Here is a 19,331-nt window from a genome sequence, read left to right on the forward strand (position 1 = left end):
CCCTACAGACTTATATGCTCTCCAAGTCATTTTCCTTTGTTCCATTCTCTCTGAATGACCAAATTGCCTCAACAGCTCCTCTTCAGCCCTCTGACTAATACTTTTAGAAACTCCACACCTCCTCCTAATTTCCACACTACGAATTCTCTGCATAATATTTACACCACACATTACCCTTAGACATGACATCTCCACTGCCTCCAGCCAATTCCTTGCTGCAGCATTTATAACCCATGCTTCACACCCATATGAGAGTGTAGATATCATTATACTCTCATACATTCCCTTCTTTGCTTCCATGGATAAAGTTCTTTGTCTCCACAAATACCTCAACACACCTCTCACCTTTATCCCTTCATCAATTCCATGGTTAACCTCATCCTTGATAAATCCATCGCTGACAAGTCAACTCACGAATATCTGAAAACATTCATTTCTTCCATACTCTCTCCCTCCCACGTGATATCCAATTTTTCTTCATCTAAATCGTCTGATACCCTCATCATCTTACTCCTATGTTCACTTTCAACCTATACACACCCTCCCAAACTCATCCACTAACCTTTGCAACTTTTCTTTAGAATCCCCCAAAAGCACAGTATCATCAGCAAAAAGTAACTCTGTTAAACTCCCATTTTGTATTTGATTCCCCATAATTTAATCCCACCCGTCTCACCAACATGCTAGCATTTACTTCCTTTACAACCCCATCTATAAATATGTTAAACAACAATGGTCACATTACACATCCCTGTCTAAGACCTACTTTTACCGCAAAGTAATCTCCCTCTCTCCTAAGCACCCTAACCTGAGCCTCACTATCCTCATAAAAACTCTTTACAGCATTTAGTAACTTACTACCTATTCCATACATTTGCAACATCTGCCACATTGCTCCCTTTTCCACTCTATCATATGCCTTTTCTAAATCCATAAATGCAATGAAAACTTCCCTACCTTTATCTAAATACTGTTCACATATATGCTTCAATGTAAACACCTGATCTACATATACCTTACCCATTCTAAAGCCCCCTTGCTCATCTGCAATCCTGCTCTCTGTCTTACCTCTAATTCTTTCAATAATAACCCTACCATACACTTTACCTGGTATACTCAGTAAACTTATTCACCAGGAGGCCTGGTCACAGACCGGGCCGCGGGGGCGTTGACCCCCGGAACTCTCTCGAGGTAAACTCCAGGTATAACTTTTACGATCTCTTTTGTCCCCCTTCCTTTTATATAAAGGAATTATACATGCTCTCTGCCAATCCCTAGGTACCTTCCCCTCTTACATACATTTATTAAACAAAAATACCAACCTCTCCAACACTATAACTCCTCCTGCTTTTAACATTTCTGTCATAATCCCACCAGTTCCAACTGCTTTACCCCCTTTCATTCTATGTAATGCCTCACGCACCTCCCCGACAGGGAGGCAGTAATTTCATGCACCTGGCCAGTGCATGAAATTACTGCCTCCCTGTCTTCACCGACATTTAAAAGTTCCTCAAAATATTCCCACCATTTACCCAATACCTCCAGCTCCCCATCTACTAACTCTCCTACTCTATTTTTAACTCAAAATCCATTTGTTCCCTAAGCTTTCTTAACTTGTTTATCTCACTCCAAATTTTTTTCTTATTCTCAGCAAAATTTCTTGACAGTGCCTCTCCCACTCTATCATTTGCTCTCCTTTTGCACTCTTTCACCACTCTCTTCATCTTTCTTTTACTCTCCATATACTCTGCCCTTCTTATATCACTTCTGCTTTGTAAAAACCTCTCATAAGCTACCTTTTTCTCTTTTATCGCACCTTTTACCTCATCATTCCATCAATCACTCCTCTTTCCTCCTGCACCCACCCTCCTATAGCCACAAACTTCTGCCTCACATTCTAACCCCCCCCCCCACTACCCATACTTGCACTAGCCCACCTCTCTGCCAATAGTTGCTTATATCTTACCCTAACTTCCTCCTCCCTTAGTTTATAAACTTTTACCTCTCTCTTACTTACTGTTGCCATTTTCCTTTCGTCCCATCTACCTCTTACTCTAACTGTAGCTACAACTAGATAATGATCCAATATGTCAGTTGCCCTTCTATGAATACGTACATCCTGAAGCCTACCCATCAACCTTTTATCCACCAATACATAATCTAACAAATTATTTTCATTACGTGCTATATCATATCTTTTATACTTATCCTCTTTTTCATAAGAACATAAGAAAGGAGGAACACTGCAGCAGGCCTGTTGGCTCATACTAGGCAGGTCCTTCACAATCCATCCTACTAACAAATTATTTGCCGAACAAAATTTTCAATGCTTCCCAAGAAATAAGCTTTGATAATTCTATTTACTCATGTGCAAGTCCCAATCAAATCCAACCCCTCTCACCCATGTATTTATCCAACCTAAATTTGAAACTACCCAAGGTTTTAGCATCAATAACTCTACTAGATTGAACATTAAAATGCTATAAAATACCGACAGGTTGTTAGGTAAGACACATATGCAACAGTTAGGTATCTTTATTTCGAAACGTTTCGCCTACACAGTAGGCTTCTTCAGTCGAGTACAGAAAAGTTGATAGAAGCAGAAGATATGTAAAGTAAAAGGACACAAGTGCAACTAATGTGACATTGTAGTTGTAATTGTGTCCTTTTACTTTACATAACTACAGTATTACCAAGCCAAACTACCCTATTACCAAGCCAAACTACCCTATTACCAAACCAGTGCTTTCATGCACTTACAAGCACATGTTCAGAAAATTGGGAAGTAGATGCCAAGATCATTTTCAGTTTTACCCAAGCAATGAACTTTGATAACCGTTTCACCTAAGATGCAGGTCCCACTTAAATACAACCCATCTCACTCCTGTATTTATCCAACCTAAATTTGATGCTACCCAAGGTTAACAATGCTACCCAAGGTTAACATAAAATATGTATTACTTATTACCAAACCTGTTTCTACACATAGTTCAATTAAAGGCTCCCTATTTTCATTTACCCCTGGCACCCCAAATTTACCTACTACTCCCTCTACAACATTTTTACCCACTTCAGCAATGAGAACCCCAACCACAAGTACTCTCTCACTTGGTTCAAAACTCACCCAACATTTCCCAAAACCTCTCTTTCTCCTCTACACTTCTCTCTTCTCCAGGTGCATAAGCACTTACTATAACCCACTTTTCACATTCAACCTTTATTTTACTCCACGTAATCCTTGAATTTATACATTTATATTCCTTCTTTTCCTGCCATAACTTATCCTTCAATATTATTGCCACTCCTTCCTTAGCTCTAACTCTATTAGAAATCCTTGACTTAATCCCATTTATTTCTCCCCACTGAAAGTCTCCTACCCCCTTCAGCTTTGTTTCACTTAGAGCCAGGACATCCAGCTTTTTTTATTCATAACATCCACAATCATCTCTTTCTTACCAATCGCACTACAACCATGCACATTCAAACATCCCACGTTGATGGTTTACTTCTTTTTCTTTTTAGTATGCTATGCAGGAAAATTAGTTACTAGCCCATTACTCCCAGCATATTAGTTGACTTTTACATCACGTATGGCTTATGGAGGAAGGATTCTTATTCCGCTTCCCCATGGATATGAAAGGAAAAGTAATAAGAACAAGAACTATTAAGATAAAATCAAAGAAAACTCAGATGAGTGTGTATACATAAATGTGTACAAGCTTGTGTAGTGTGACCTAAGTGTACGAAAAAGTAGCAAGATGTACCTGAAATCTTGCATGTTTATGAGACAGAAAAAAGACACCAGCAATCCTACCATCATGTAAAACAAATATGTACAGGCTTCTGTTTTACAATCATTTGGTAGTACAGTAGTACATCCCTAGGCAGTTGCTGTCTACCAACCTACTAACTATAACCCATAATTTATATTCATTTATTTACTTTTCGATATGTACTGGTACTGTATTTACTTACAGTATTTATTTGTTTATTTACTTATTCAACGACAGTAGTTATTTATTTACTTATTTATTTAGCATATCATATTCATATTCGACTTACATTATTTTTTATTTACGATGGGTTCGTCAGAACGTAACCATATTGTAAGTTGAGGAACATCTGTGTTTACAAGAGTAGATCTATGCTTATGAAGTCCTGTCCTCTCTAATTAATTTACCATAAATATTTTTTCAAGTTTCCAATAGTTGTAGTCACACTACTTCCTCTGCAAACAAATTCTAATTACTGAAAAACACTGTTATATTCACAAAGCAGTGCTAAACACCACTAATATGAAGAAATACATTCTAATGTATTTTCTGTACTCAAATCTCTAAAGTTGAAATTATGGCCTCTATTCACCCTATTGCAAGAACCTCTAAGAAGAAAAAATTCCATATCTATTTTATTCACATCTTTTTTGAACTAGTATATAATTATATCAGTGATAGAATTTCAAGAGATTTCAATTATTGTAATATACATTTTCTAACCCTGGAATCAATATCATTAAATGTCTGAACTTTTTGTATTATATCCTTCATAAAATCATTTGCAATCTTCCTTACAGGTACAGTATCACAAGTGTTTCAAGGAAATATTTCTACAAACCTCTTCTTTGAATAAGCCAATACTACAAGTAAGAATCAAGAACACATAAAAAATACTCTACTGGAATCTTTACATGCTTCACATATTTCACATAGCTTGTATCCGACTCAGTAGTTTTGGAAAAATTTGGTATAAATTTGGAATAAATGTAAATTCCTTCAAACTCCTACCCTTGCTGAGTTTAACCACAATCTCATCTTCTAAGTTATGTAAACAGTTTGAATATATAATACAGTTTATTGAGAACATAAAGATCATATTTATTATTAATTACACGGTATAATACAGAGCACAAAATAACTTTAGTTGCAAATTTTCACTCAAAACATGAATCATTTTTAGCATTTGTACAAAAATTTCAAGTTGCCATTATTCAAATGTCAATACATGATTGTATAAGATTCAGAGGGAAAATAAATAACCTGCAGCTAACAAAAATAAAATAAAATGCAGCCTGTATTTCTTTTAAAGCACAGGCAAAATTAATTTCATGTTATGTGTACATAAACATTTTAGGTATTTTGGATCACGGCTAAATTTTAAATGTGCTTCTCAATGTTGATCTTTTTTTTCAAAAATGATGGGTTAGTACATGAACTTTTAAGGCACTTTTCTGTGTGGAGCGATACTGGCAGTGAGCACAAGCAAAAGGTTTCTCACCTATGTGAATTCTAATATGAGTTTTAAGATTATCCCTTGTGGTGGCACTATAAGCGCAATGTGGACAGGCAAAGGGTTTCTCTCCTGTGTGAGTGCGAATATGTATATGTAAGCTTCCTTTCTGGGTAAAACATAGAGAGCAATATGGACAGCTAAATGGCTTTTCCCCGGTATGTGTTCGTACATGATATGTAAGACTAGTTTTAGATGATGTAGTGTAGGGACAGAAGAAACAGTGGTGCATCTTGATGATTCTGAAGGGGTCTTTCTCAGGTCCAGGTGATCCTCTCTCAGCAATCTTGATACCATCACAGTCCAGCCCCACCTGTAGGGGACGCCCAGCTTATTCACAGTTTACACACAATGATGACACAGTAAAGCAGTGAACACGTTACAAAAGACATACATCTCATAATTCAGGCTACAGAAATACACATGCTATCACTCTTATGATATGCACTGGCAAAATATAAGAATAAAAGGCAAGTCAACTAAAGCTATAGTATTTATGCAAGGATTTTAACTTGTAAATTACAAGAAATTGAGACTAAATACACAGTTCCTAGTCCCAAGATTTGCAATAGAATTTAGTGGACAAATAATATAATAAGTAATTGATTATAAACAGGAAAATGAGTTTATATACAGCACATTAGAATCCTTTCTTCTCTTGTAGCCATGCATGCCACAGAAGGCATCTATAAATGTCTGGAAGAAGAAGTTGGTTACCCTTTGTCCTTCATGATTAAATATATGTGCCTGTACTATAAAAAAAAAAAACTGTTTATGTTACGAATAAAAGGAAGCTGGTTATAGTGGGAAAGTTTTAATGAATAAGGAGTACTACAAGAGGAATGGTCATTAGGCTCAATAAAAAATTCTGGAAAGAAAAGAAAAGATGGCATAAATGTTTAAATTTATGAACTGTGAAGCTTAGAATAAAAAGAGGAATGTGGTAAGTGGGTAGTAATGTCAAGGTGCCTAGAAAGAAGTGTGTGATGGAGAGAGATTATGAGGTATTAAATGAACATTTATGGAATTTTCAGCCAAGCAAGGGAATAATTCTTTATGAAAACTTTAGTACTAAAGTGGGAAACACTGTTATGGAAGATATAGTATGAAAATTTGGAGTGCCAGGTGTAAATGACAGGGTGGTCTGACACAGCAGGAAGAGAGTGGTCTGGCACAGCAAGAAGAGAGTGGTCTGATGCAGCAGGAAGAGAGTGGTTTGACACAGCAGGAAGAGAGTGGTCTGACACAACAGGAAGAGAGTGGTCTGATGCAGCAGGAAGAAAAAGGTCTGACACAGATGCAAGAGTGGTCTGACAAAGCAGGATGAGAGTGGTCTGACACAGCAGGTTGAGAGGGGTCTGACATAGCAGGAAGAGAATGGTCTGACACAGCAGGAAGAGAGTGGTCTGACACAGCAGGAAGAGAGTGGTCTGACACAGGATGATGAGAGTGGTCTGACACAGCAGGATAAGATTGGTCTGACACAGCAGGAAGAGAGTGGTCTGATGCAGCAGGATGAGTGGTCTGACACAGCAGGATGAGAGTGGTCTGACACAGCAGGATGAGAGTGGTCTGACACAGCAGGTTGAGAGGGGTCTGACATAGCAGGAAGAGAATGGTCTGACACAGCAGGAAGAGAGTGGTCTGACACAGCAGGAAGAGAGTGGTCTGACACAGGATGATGAGAGTGGTCTGACACAGCAGGATAAGATTGGTCTGACACAGCAGGAAGAGAGTGGTCTGATGCAGCAGGATGAGTGGTCTGACACAGCAGGATGAGAGTGGTCTGACACAGCAGGATGCAAGTGGTCTGACAGAGCAGGAAGAGAGTGGTCTGATGCAGCAGGATGAGAGTGGTCTGACACAGCAGGATGACAGTGGTCTGACACAGCAGGAAGAGAGTGGTCTGATGCAGCAGGATGAGAGTGGTCTGACACAGCAGGATGAGAGTGGTCTGACTCAGCAGGATGAGAGTGGTCTGACACAGCAGGAAGAGAATGATCTGCCACAGCAGGAAGAGAGTGGTCTGACACAGCAGGATGAGAGTGGTCTGACACAGCAGGAAGAGAATGGACTGACACAGCAGGAAGAGAGTGGTCTGATGCAGCAGGATGAGAGTGGTCTGACACAGCAGGATGAGAGTGGTCTGACACAGCAGGAAGAGAGTGGTCAGATGCAGCAGGTTGAGAGTGGTCTGACACAGCAAGAAGAGAATGGCCTAACACAGCAGGAAGAGAATGGGCTGACACAGCAGGAAGAGAGTGGTCTGACACAGAAGAATGAAAGTGGTCTGACATAGTAGGAAGAGAATGGTCTGACACAGCAGGAAGAGAGTGGTCAGACACAGCAGAAAGAGAATGGTCTGACACAGCAGGGAGAGAGTGGTCTGACACAACATAATGAGAGTGGTCTGACACAGCAGGATGAGAGTGGTCTGACACAGCAGGATGAGAGTGGTCTGGCACAGCAGGAAGAGAATGGTCTGACACAGTAGGAAGAGAGTGGTCTGACACAGTAAGATGAGAGTGGTCTGACACAGCAGGATGAGAGAGGTCTGACACAGCAGGATGAGAGTGGTCTGACACAGTTGGAAGAGAATGGTCTGACACAACAGGAAGAGACTGGTCTGACACAGCAATAAGAGAGTGGTCTGATGCAGCAGGATGAGAGTGGTCTGACACAGCAGGATGAGAGTGATCTGACAGAGCAGGAAGAGAGTGGTCTGACACAGCAGGAAGAGAGTGGTCTGATGCAGCACAATGAGAGTGGTCTGACACAGCAAGAAGAGAGTGGTCTGATGCAGCAGGATGAGAGTGATCTGACACAGCAGGATGAGAGTGGTTTGACACAGCAGGATGGGAGTGGTCTGACATAACAGGAAGAGAGTGGTCTTATGCAGCAGGAAGAGAATGATCTGACACAGCAGGAAGAGAGTGGTCTGACACAGCAGGAAGAGAGTGGTCTGATGCAGCAGGAAGAGAGTGGTCTGACACAGCAAGAAGAGAGTGGTCTGATGCAGCAGGATGAGAGTGGTCTGACACAGCAGGATGAGAGTGGTCAGGCACAGCAGGAAGAGAGTGGTTTGACACAGCAGGAAGAGAGTGGTCTGATGCAGCAGGATGAGAGTGGTCTGACACAGCAGGATGGGAGCAGTCTGACACAACAGGAAGAGAATGGTCTGACACAGCAGGAAGAGAGTGGTCTGACACAGCAGGAAGAGAGTGGTCTGACAAAGCAGGATGAGAGTGGTCTGACAAAGCAGGATGAGAATGGTCTGACACAGCAGGAAGAAAGTGGTCTGATGCAGTAGGATAAAGTGGTCTGACACAGCAGCATGATAGTGGTCTGACACAGTGGGATGAGAGTGGTCTGTCACAGCAGGAAGAGAGTGGTCTGATGCAGCAGGATGAGAGTGGTCTGACACATCAGGATGAAAGTGGCCTTTCACAGCAGGAAAAAGAGTGGTTTAATACAGTAGGGTGAGAATGGTCTGACACAGCAGGAAGAGAGTGGTCTGATGGAGCAGGATGAGAGTGGTCTGACACAGCAGGAAGAAAGTGGTCTGATGCAGTAGGATGAGAGTGGTCTGACACAGCAGGATGAGAGTTGTCTGACACAGCAGGATGAGAGTGGTCTGTCACAGCAGGAAGAGAGTGGTCTGATGCAGCAAGATGAGAGTGGTCTGACACATCAGGATGAAAGTGGTCTTTCACAGCAGGAAAAGAGTGGTTTGACACAGTAGGATGAGAATGGTCTGACACAGCAGGAAGACAGTGGTCTGATGCAATAGGATGAGAGTGGTCTGACACAGCAGGAGGAGAATGGTCTGAGACAATATAGTTAGATCTTCAAATTTAACAGCATTAATGGGATGGAGTTGGTGATGGGGCTGATATCTCCGAGATGTATATCACTATGGTGTGTGTTATCTCTGTGGTGTGTGATATTACTGCATTGTGTGATATTACTGTGATGTATATTCCTGTTGCGTGTGATATCACTGTCATGTGTAATGTCACTGTGATTGTTTAGTCTTTATAGCTGAGGTTGTAAGAGAAGTCAGTGCCAGTGTCAGAGAGAGGTACGTACTGTCTTTAAAGATGACGAGTCTGATGATTTTAAGGTGATGGGAGAACTGTAACTAGAAATCTAGGCAATGAAAGAGAGGATGTCAGATACAATACAAGTTTGTTTCAACATGATACATTGTTTTTACAGAAATGGGTGACACCTGAGAGCATGTTTAAAGTCCATAGTTACACATAGCATTTTGGGAAAGCTTTAGAAGGAGTACAGAAGAAGTGAATGAATTTAGAAATTTGGGAATGGATGTGTTGGCAGTTGTTTCAACAAAAGCTGCAGGCAACTAACAGAATGGATGAGAGGAAAGAAAGTAGCAGGGCATGATGAGGAATATGTGAAAAGAAAAAAAAATTTAATGGATGCAAATAAGGGCAATGTATTACAGATTAGTGGTTCTGATGTTTTAGTATGGGGGTGAGGCATGGTTTTTGGATGTTGCTGTGAGGAGAAATATGGTCAGTAAAAATGTTTCTGAAATCAATGTGTGATATGAATATTATACAAAGAATGAAGAAATATGAAGATGGTGTGGCAGAATGATGGCTGAGAGGGTTTGATCTTGTAGAAAAGATGTAGTGTGATAGGTTCACCAAGAAAGCATATAATTCTGAGGTGAGTGAAAGGATGGAAGGAGGCTCTGAAGAAGGTTTTGTGAGGTGTGGGTGTGAGCATTCAGCAGACAAGTGTGACAGCTTTAAATTAACCCGTAAACAGTCCAAACATATATACATGTATACGTATATAAACATTTTACTTTTCCTGCCTTCAAATATGGCACAACTGGCCTGAGATGCCTTGTCAGCACAGAATGGGTCATAACACTCAGTGTGCACTGTATTAAAAAAATCTGGGACCACTTAGTACCTTGTGGGAGCACCAGCTCAAATGAGCGCCAGCTACAGCAAACAGCACAGCAAACACCTGGGATTCACTGATTTCATGTAGTATTAACTCTCCCATTTTAAGAGGAAAGTGATGTTGATCTTGAGTTTAGTGGCTTTGAGGTGGATGTGGCCATAAATGGTCGAGGAAATATCAAAAAGCCTCGATAATAACCCATATGCAACATTTGTGCAACACCCTTTCAGAATGTCTCATAACCTATGCCCTAAGTAAAGAGAAACAATTCTGGAACATAATACTTGTTCAGCAGGCTGGCTGACTGGCTGATTGGCTGGCCAGCTACATGACTGGCCGGCTGCTGGGGGACTGGCTCTGTTTGTTTGTCTGTGTCTATGTTCATCTCTGCCTGTCTCTTTATCTTTGTCTCTGTCTGTCTCTATCTCTTTCAATCTGTCTCTGTCTATCTGTCTCACAGGTACACATAAATACAAGTATACATAGTGTAAAATACCTAGGATAACTCAAAAAATTCAGACAAAGCGCTATACTTTGCTTGAAGATATGAGTAAACGTGATGACTCAGTCTTGTGGCTCTCTCTGAGACAGAGAGCTAGACAGACAGACAGGAAGCTTGACAGAAAAATAGACAGACATACATGTTTGTGTATCAGCGAAAACAAAGCGAGGGCCGATGCTCATCAAGTGTCACCTCTAATCTCATCTTATCATGTCTTATCACCGCACCCTTGCGAATGCTCATCAAATGCCAGCTCTTATCTAATGTTATCTCATCTTATCACATCACTGTCAGGGGTGGACTGAGGCTTGTTTTTCATGCTTCAAGGGGACTTATTATTACCTATTATTATTATTATTATTATTATTATTATTATTATTATTATTATTTTCTTCTTCTTATTATTATTATTATTATTATTATATACTTCCACATATTCAAAACATTGCTGGGACCTATAAATACTTTGTATATATTCCAAGACAATAGTAAATGGCCAAGGAAGGTGTAAATGTCCACCTGTCAGTGTTTGTGACAATCTGAGTACAATTTCTGTACCTAATACTAGTGTCAGAACAAAGATTGGTTATGAAATGACAAGAACTATTATAAATTGTAATTATCAGAACATAAAAATTATATAAAATAATATGAAAAATTGAAAGAAAGGTATATTGGCAACACTTCTGCAAGTGCCAGGACTCGATGTTGTTTTCAAGTGAGCATCCAGTGCCAACTTCTCCGTCTCATATTTCTGTAAGTACTGACCCTAACTTTTTTTATCTTATAACACTTAGAAAAATGTGCTCTTCATTTTCATAAAAAAAAAAAAAACGAATTTTTTATTTTTTTTCAAAATATTCGGGGCACTGGGGTAGTGAACGTATATATACATTTGGACCTTTTATGGGTTAAAAATGACTGAAGGCAAAAGATTTTGGGGATTTGAAATGTTGTTGGAATGAGATTACAGTAATATTTATGAAAGAAGTTCAGGGAATCATTCAGACTCGACTATTATATTTAGGAAACATGGTAGCTGCGTTTCAAAAATGTGTGGGGATGATGTTGTTTAGTGGGATCATTGTCGTGAATTTTTAATAGTTTTTCTTCGCAAGTTAAGAGCTGTTAATTTATCTCAGCATATTTCAAAGCTTGGCCCTCACTATGGTACATCACCACTACCACCAGGATGTAGCTCATAACTGTTGATTAATTTATTATATTATTTTACATGAACCTATTATTCAAAAAAAAAAAAAAAAAATGAGAAGATCCAATTTTAAGAAAATCTGATTTGTCTGACCATTTTGAAAAAAAAAAAAAAAGGCATAAGAAATATGTATATATGCCATGATTTATAGCCAGAATTTCTCAATGTGCTTACTGGCAATGATCATTTGCCAAATAAACCTAGTGTATATTAATTTTTGTAATGTAACTAAAAATCAATTGAAATGCTGTCACAAAGTCAATGTATTTCATTGATTTTTTAAAAAATACTACTGTAGGGATGCTTAGTTACAATTGGCACAAAATTAAATTTTTTATACATAAAGATGTTTATCAATCCACAATCTGCTGTATGGTTGACCCTGAAGAACATAATTTCAAATAAAGATCATAAACAAACCTAGGATATCCCTCACTAAATGAGTTCTTTTGCTTATAAAGAAACTTCTCATGCCAGCTGAAAGTGAACAATAAACTATCAAATGTGGCACGCATTTTGTTAAGTAAGTGAATTGCTTGCTCAGACAGCAAGACTTGCTCTAATGCTTTCGCTATAGTTTTAATTCACGAGAATTCTTGAGAAGTCACATAAGAACATAAGAAAGGAGGAACACTGCAGCAGGCCTGCTGGCCCATACTAGGCAGGTCCTTTACAATCCATCCCACTAAAAAAACCTTTGCCCAACCCAATTTTCAATGCCACCCAAGAAATAAGCTCTGATAATTCAATCCATTCTCATATGCAAGTCCCACTCAAATCCAACCCCTCTCACTCAAGTATTTATCCAACCTAAATTTGAAACTACCCAAGGTTTTAGCCTCAATAACCCAACTAGGTAGACTGTTCCACTTATCAACTACCCTATTTCCAAACCAATACTTTCCTATATCCTTTCTAAATCTAAACTTGTCTAATTTGAATCCATTACTGTGGGCTCTCTCTTGGAGAGATATCCTCAAGACCTTATTTATATCCCCTTTATTAATACTCATCTTCCACTTGCACACTTCGGTCATGTCTCCCCTCATTCTTCGTCTAACAATTGAATGTAATTTAAGGGTCTTCAATCTTTCTTCATAAGGAAGATTTCTAATGTTATGTATTAATTTAGTCATTCTACGCTGAATGTTTTCTAACGAATTTATGTCTATTCTGTAATACGGAGACCAGAACTGAGCTGCATAATCTAGGTGAGGCCTAACTAATGATGTAAAAAGCTGTAATATAAACGCTGAACTTCTGTTGCTTACACTTCTTGATATAAATTCCAGTAATCTGCTTGCCTTATTACGTACGCTTAGGCATTGCTGTCTTGGTTTAAGGTTGCTGCTTATCATAACTCCCAAGTCCTTTTCGCAATCTGTATGGCTAAGTTCTACATTATTTAACTTATAAGTGCTAGGGTTCTGGACACTCCAGAGCTTCAGAACCTTGCATTTATCTACACTGAACTGCATCTGCCACTTTTCTGACCAGTTATTGAGTTTGTCTAACTCCTCCTGAAGTTCCCTGACATCTACATTTGAATCAATTATCCTACCTATCTTTGTGTCATCGGCAAATTTGCTCATATCACTAGTAATACCCTCATCAAGATCATTGATATATATTATAAACAACAATGGGCCTAAGACTGATCCCTGTGGAACGCCACTTGTTACGGATCCCCACTCGGATTTAACCCCATTTATGGACACTGCTTCCTGTCTGTGAGCCATGACTCTATCCATGACCACACTTTTCCCCCAATGCCATGAGCTGCCACTTTCTTTAACAGTCTTTGGTGTGGTACTCTATCAAAAGCCTTACTAAAATCTAAATAAACAATATCAAATTCTTTGTCATTATCAACAGCCTCAAAAGATTTACTGAAGAAAGTTAGTAAATTAGTTAGACAAGAACAGCCTCTCGTGAATCCATGCTGAGTATCATTAATCAGATTATGCTTATCCAGATGGCTTCTCATAATCTCAGCTATAATTGACTCTAGTAATTTGCTTGTCCCAGATTTACCTTGTTCTGTAAAATACTCACACCCTCTGTCAACAGCCATACCACGTTGAATGCACCACTCCTTGTCTGATCAGTAAAGTTAAGCGACATTGGGTTTAGTTAGTACTTGGATGCTGTTGGCATCAATTTTAACCCTTTCACTGTTGAGACCCCTGATTCAAAACTCGCTCTCAGTGTTGAAAAATACAGTGGAATCTCAGCTTACGAATGCCCCACCATGCGAATTTTTCAGGATACGAACAGTCACTTGATCGATTTTTTGCTTCTGGATACGAACGAAATTTCAGGATGTGAACTTCCCCCTCAAGGGAGATTCCTTGGTGAGGGGCTCTTTGTCTAGGGAACCGGATCTGTGCTCCAGTTCCCTAAATTAATAATAATAATACAGTGGACCCCCGGTATTCGATGGCATCGGTATTCGATAAATCCGGTTTTCGATGCATTTTAACGCAAATTTTTTTCCTCGGTATTCGATTGAAAGCCCGGTATTCGATATGATTTGTACGAGACCTGTCCACGTGTGGCCTGAGCTGCTCCATGTGTGCTAGTGTTTACAAGCCAGCCAGTGTGCGCGCATCTAAAGATACATTCGGTACATTCCATATTATCCATATTATCACTGTGTTTGGTGCTTGTTTCTGCAAAATAAGTCACCATGGGCCCCAAGAAAGCTTCTAGTGCCAACCCTTCGAGAAAAAAGTCGCTAATGACTTATGAAATGAAGAAAGAGATAATTGCAAAGTACGAAAGTGGAGTGCGTGTGTCGGAGCTGGTCAGGTTGTATAATAAACCCCAATCAACCATCTCTACTATAGTGACCAGGAAAACGGCAATCAAGGAAGCTGTTCCTGCAAAAGGTGCAACTGTGATTACGAAACAGCGATCGCAAGTGTTAGAAAATGTTGAGAGATTGTTACTGGTGTGGATAAATGAAAAACAGATAGCAGGAGATAGCATCTCTCAAGCGATCATTTGTGAAAAGGCTAGGCAGTTGCATGACGATTTGGTAAAGAAATTGCCTGCAACTAGTGGTGATGTGAGTGAATTTAAGGCCAGCAAAGGTTGGTTTGAAAGATTTAAGAATCGTAGTGGCATACATAGTGTGATTAGGCATGGTGAGGCTGCCAGTTATGTTGTGTGACAGAAGTCCAGTGACTCTCAAGCTGGTCCTAGTGGCATTAAAAGAAGAAGGGAAGTAACCCAGGAAAAGGACTTGCTACCTCAAGTCCTAATGGAAGGGGATTCCCCTTCGAAGCACTAACACCTCTCCCCTCCTCCCATCCCATCAATCATCACCAGATCTTCATTAAAGGTAAGTGTCAATTATTTTATTGTTATTGTAATTATTCTATTGCATTAAACTTAATATTTCATGTAGTAAATTTTTTTTTTTTCATACTTTTGGGTGTCTTGCACGGATTAATTTGATTTCCATTATTTCTTATGAGGAAAACTGATTCGGTTTTCGATATTATCGGTATTCGATGAGCTCTCAGGAACGGATTAATATCGAATACCGGGGGTCCACTGTAATTATAATAATACAGGAAATTATAATAATGGCGGGAAAACAGTGGGTTTTGGCGGGAAAACAGTGAAGTCACAGTGTAGTAATATGAGTACTAGGAGAACTAGTAATAGGCAAAATGAGGTGAATATTGGAAAGCCAGTGGCACTAATTGACAAGGACAGTAATAGGTTTAGTGGAATAACAGAAAGGAGCAGGAAGGGTAAAGAGAGAGGAGGGTCTTTAAATATATATTACACAAATAGTCGCAGTGCTAGCAATAAGATGGACGAGTTGAGACTAGTTGCTAGTGCAGGTAACATTGATGTATTTGCCATAACTGAGACGTGGTTTAATTCAAAAAGTCGGGACATGCCTGCAGAATGTCACATTCAGGGTTTTAAATTGTTCCAAGTAGATAGAAGTGTCGGGAAGGGAGGTGGGGTGGCATTTTATGTCCGAGATCACTTGAACTGTTGCATAAAAACGGGTATTAAGTCTGAAGTAACACATACAGAGTCTGTTTGGATAGAATTTTCAGAGGGGCATGTAAAATTAATTTTTGGTGTGATATACTGTCCCCCAAACTTAGATAGGGACCAAGGGAGACTACTATGGGAGGAAATTGTTAGGGCCACGAGGCACGAAAATGTAGTAATTCTAGGAGACTTTAACTTTAGTCATATTGATTGGAATTTCTTGACTGGGAATTTAGAATCATACGACTTCTTAGAAGTAGTTCAGGATTGTTTTTTGAAGCAGTTTGTGACAGAATCTACAAGGGGTAATAACCTGCTTGACTTAGTTTTGGCAAACAATGAATCCCTTGTTAATAATTTAGAAGTTTCAGAGGAACTGGGTGCTAGCGACCACAAATCAATTACATTTAGCATTGAATGGAAGTATGATAGTAGGGACAACTCAGTAACAGTCCCAGATTTTCGCTCAGCAGATTACGATGGGCTTAGAGAACACTTATCATCTGTTGACTGGGGTAACGAAGAGAGCTATCAATATGACAGTTTTCTGAACACTATACATAAGGCTCAAAGAATGTTTATCCCGTATAAAGAAATTAGATCAAATAGAAATGACCCAAAATGGATGAATAATAGGCTGAAATATCTACTAGGGCATAAGAAAGGAATTTATAGGCGTATCAAAAGAGGTGAGGGTCATCTTATGAATCAGTATATTGACATTAAGAGGGACATTAAAAGGGGATAGGAAAAGCTAAAAGGGGCTATGAAATTAAAGTTGCTAGGGATTCTAAAACTAACCCAAAAAGTTTTTTTCAGGTATATAGAACAAAAGTTAGAGATAAGATAGGTCCCCTCAAAAATGACTACGGCATCTTACTGACAAAGAGAATGAAATGTGCTCGATTTTAAATAATTATTTTCTCTCGGTTTTTACACAGGAAGACACTAATATTATTCCAGTAATTAATTTTTATAGTGGGCCAGAAGAAGATAAATTATGCAACATCACAGTCACTAGTGAAATGGTTGTGAAGCAGATAGACCGACTGAAGCAAAATAAGTCACCGGGTCCTGATGAGGTTTTTTTCAAGGGTTCTTAAGGAATGCAAAATGGAACTCTGTGAACCATTAACTAATATTTTTAATTTATCTCTTCAAACAGGTGTAGTGTCTGATATGTGGAAGATGGCTAATGTAATTCCTATTTTTAAAACAGGGGACAAGTCATTACCGTCAAATTACCGTCCAATAAGCCTGACCTCAATTGTAGGCAAATTACTAGAGTCAATTATAGCTGAGATTATAAGAAGCCATCTCGATAAGCATAGCTTGATTAATGATACTCAGCATGGATTCACAAGAGGCCGGTCTTGTCTAACTAATTTATTAACTTTCTTCAGTAAAGCTTTTGAGGCTGTTGACCACGATAAAGAATTTGATATTATTTACTTAGATTTTAGTAAGGCTTTTGATAGAGTTCCGCACCAAAGACTGTTAAAGAAAGTGGCAGCTCATGGCATTGGGGGAAAAGTGCTCTCGTGGATCGAGTCATGGCTCACAGACAGGAAGCAGAGAGTGTCCATAAATGGGGTTAAATCCGAGTGGGGATCTGTAACAAGTGGCGTTCCACAGGGATCAGTCTTGGGCCCGTTGTTGTTTATAATATATATCAATGATCTTGATGAGGGAATTACTAGTGATATGAGCAAATTCGCCGATGACACAAAGATAGGTAGGATAATTGATTCAAACGTAGATGTTAGGGAACTTCAGAAAGATTTAGACAAACTCTATTCTTGGTCAGAAAAGTGGCAGATGCAGTTCAATGTAGATAAATGCAAGGTTCTGAAGCTCGGGAGTGTCCATAACCCTAGCACTTATAAGTTAAATAATGTAGAACTTAGCCATACAGGTTGCGAAAAGGACTTGGGGGTTATGGTAAGCAGCAACCTTAAACCAAGACAGCAATGCCTAAGCGTACATAATAAGGCAAATAGATTACTGGGATTTATATCAAGAAGTGCAAGCAACAGAAGTCCAGAGGTCATACTGCAGCTTTATACATCATTAGTAAGGCTTCACCTAGATTATGCAGCTCAATTCTGGTCTCCATATTACAGAATGGACATAAATTCGTTAGAAAACATTCAGCGTAGGATGACTAAATTAATACATAGCATTAGAAATCTTCCTTATGAAGAAAGATTGAAGACTCTTGAGTTACATTCACTTGTTAGACGAAGAATGAGGGGAGACCTGATCGAAGTGTATAAGTGGAAGATAGGTATTAATAAAGGGGATATTAATAAGGTCTTGAGGATATCTCTCCAAGAGAGAACCCGGAGTAATGGATTTAAATTAGATAAGTTTAGATTTAGAAAGGACATAGGAAAGTATTGGTTTGGAAATAGGGTAGTTGATGAGTGGAACAGTCTACCTAGCTGGGTTATTGAGGCTAGGACTTTGGGTAGTTTCAAATTTAGGTTGGATAAGTATATGAGTGGTAGGGGTTGGATTTGAGTGAGACTTGCACATCAGAGCTTATTTCTTGGGTAGCATTGAAAATTGGGTTGGGCAAATGTTTTGTTAGTGGGATGAATTGTAAAGGACCTGCCAAGTATGGGCCAACAGGCCTCCTGCAGTGTTCCTCATTTCTTATGTTCTTATGTACTACTACTAATAATAATACTACATTGCAGCAGGCTTGTTGGCCCATACTAGGCAGGTCCTTCACAATCCATTCCACTAACAGAATATTTGCCCAACTCAATTTTCAATGCTACCCATGCAATAAGCTTTGATAATTCTATTTATTCATGTGCAAGTTCCACTCACATCCAACCCCTCTCACTCATGTATTCATCCAACACAAATTTGAAACTACACAAGGCTTTAGCCTCAATAACCATACTAGGCAGACTGTTCCACTCATCAACATAAGAACATAATGTGGAAAAAGACACTTATGTACAGTTCAGGACATTTATTAAAGGAAAAGTTTCGCCACGAGTGGCTTCTTCAGTCCTAATACAGAGAAAAGTACGTATAATGTTCGCCAAGACCGTAGTCCTGGTACGGGTCTCAATCTTGCGATGACCCGTCTCTGGCTCCCGATGGAGAAAGGTTTCTACAATGATGTGACGTATGCTGCTCAAGCACTCTTCTGGTCAGTTCAACTGGAGCATCTCATAAGCGACAACACCATATGTACTCCTAACTATGGACACTAGCGAGGAGGAGGATATGTTGTTATCACAGGTAACAGCTTGTTTAGTTCATTGACCCCATGGTACACTAGTGTGCCCGCAGTCATCTCTGGGTCCTCTTCGGGAGGGAATATCACTCCTAGTTGCCTGCGGAGTGTCT

At 39.3% G+C, this 19,331-nt stretch overlaps 1 protein-coding gene across 10 annotated transcripts in view; it reads right to left on the reverse strand.

Annotated features, from left to right (window-relative positions):
* The window catches only part of LOC128685599 (protein bric-a-brac 1-like), a 518,998-nt gene that overhangs the window by 76,023 nt on the left and 423,644 nt on the right, over positions 1-19,331 (reverse strand). For 4 of the 10 annotated variants that reach the window (XM_070087895.1, XM_070087892.1, XM_070087894.1 and 1 more), the window contains one exon: positions 5,459-5,599. The exons of the other annotated variants lie outside the window; for them this stretch is intronic. In XM_070087895.1, coding sequence (XP_069943996.1) covers positions 5,459-5,599 — 141 coding nt within the window. The remainder of the gene's footprint in view (positions 1-5,458; positions 5,600-19,331) is intronic. 10 annotated transcript variants of the gene reach the window in all.

Source organism: Cherax quadricarinatus, chromosome 23 (genome assembly GCF_038502225.1).
Source record: "Cherax quadricarinatus isolate ZL_2023a chromosome 23, ASM3850222v1, whole genome shotgun sequence".
Lineage (NCBI taxonomy): Eukaryota > Metazoa > Arthropoda > Malacostraca > Decapoda > Parastacidae > Cherax > Cherax quadricarinatus.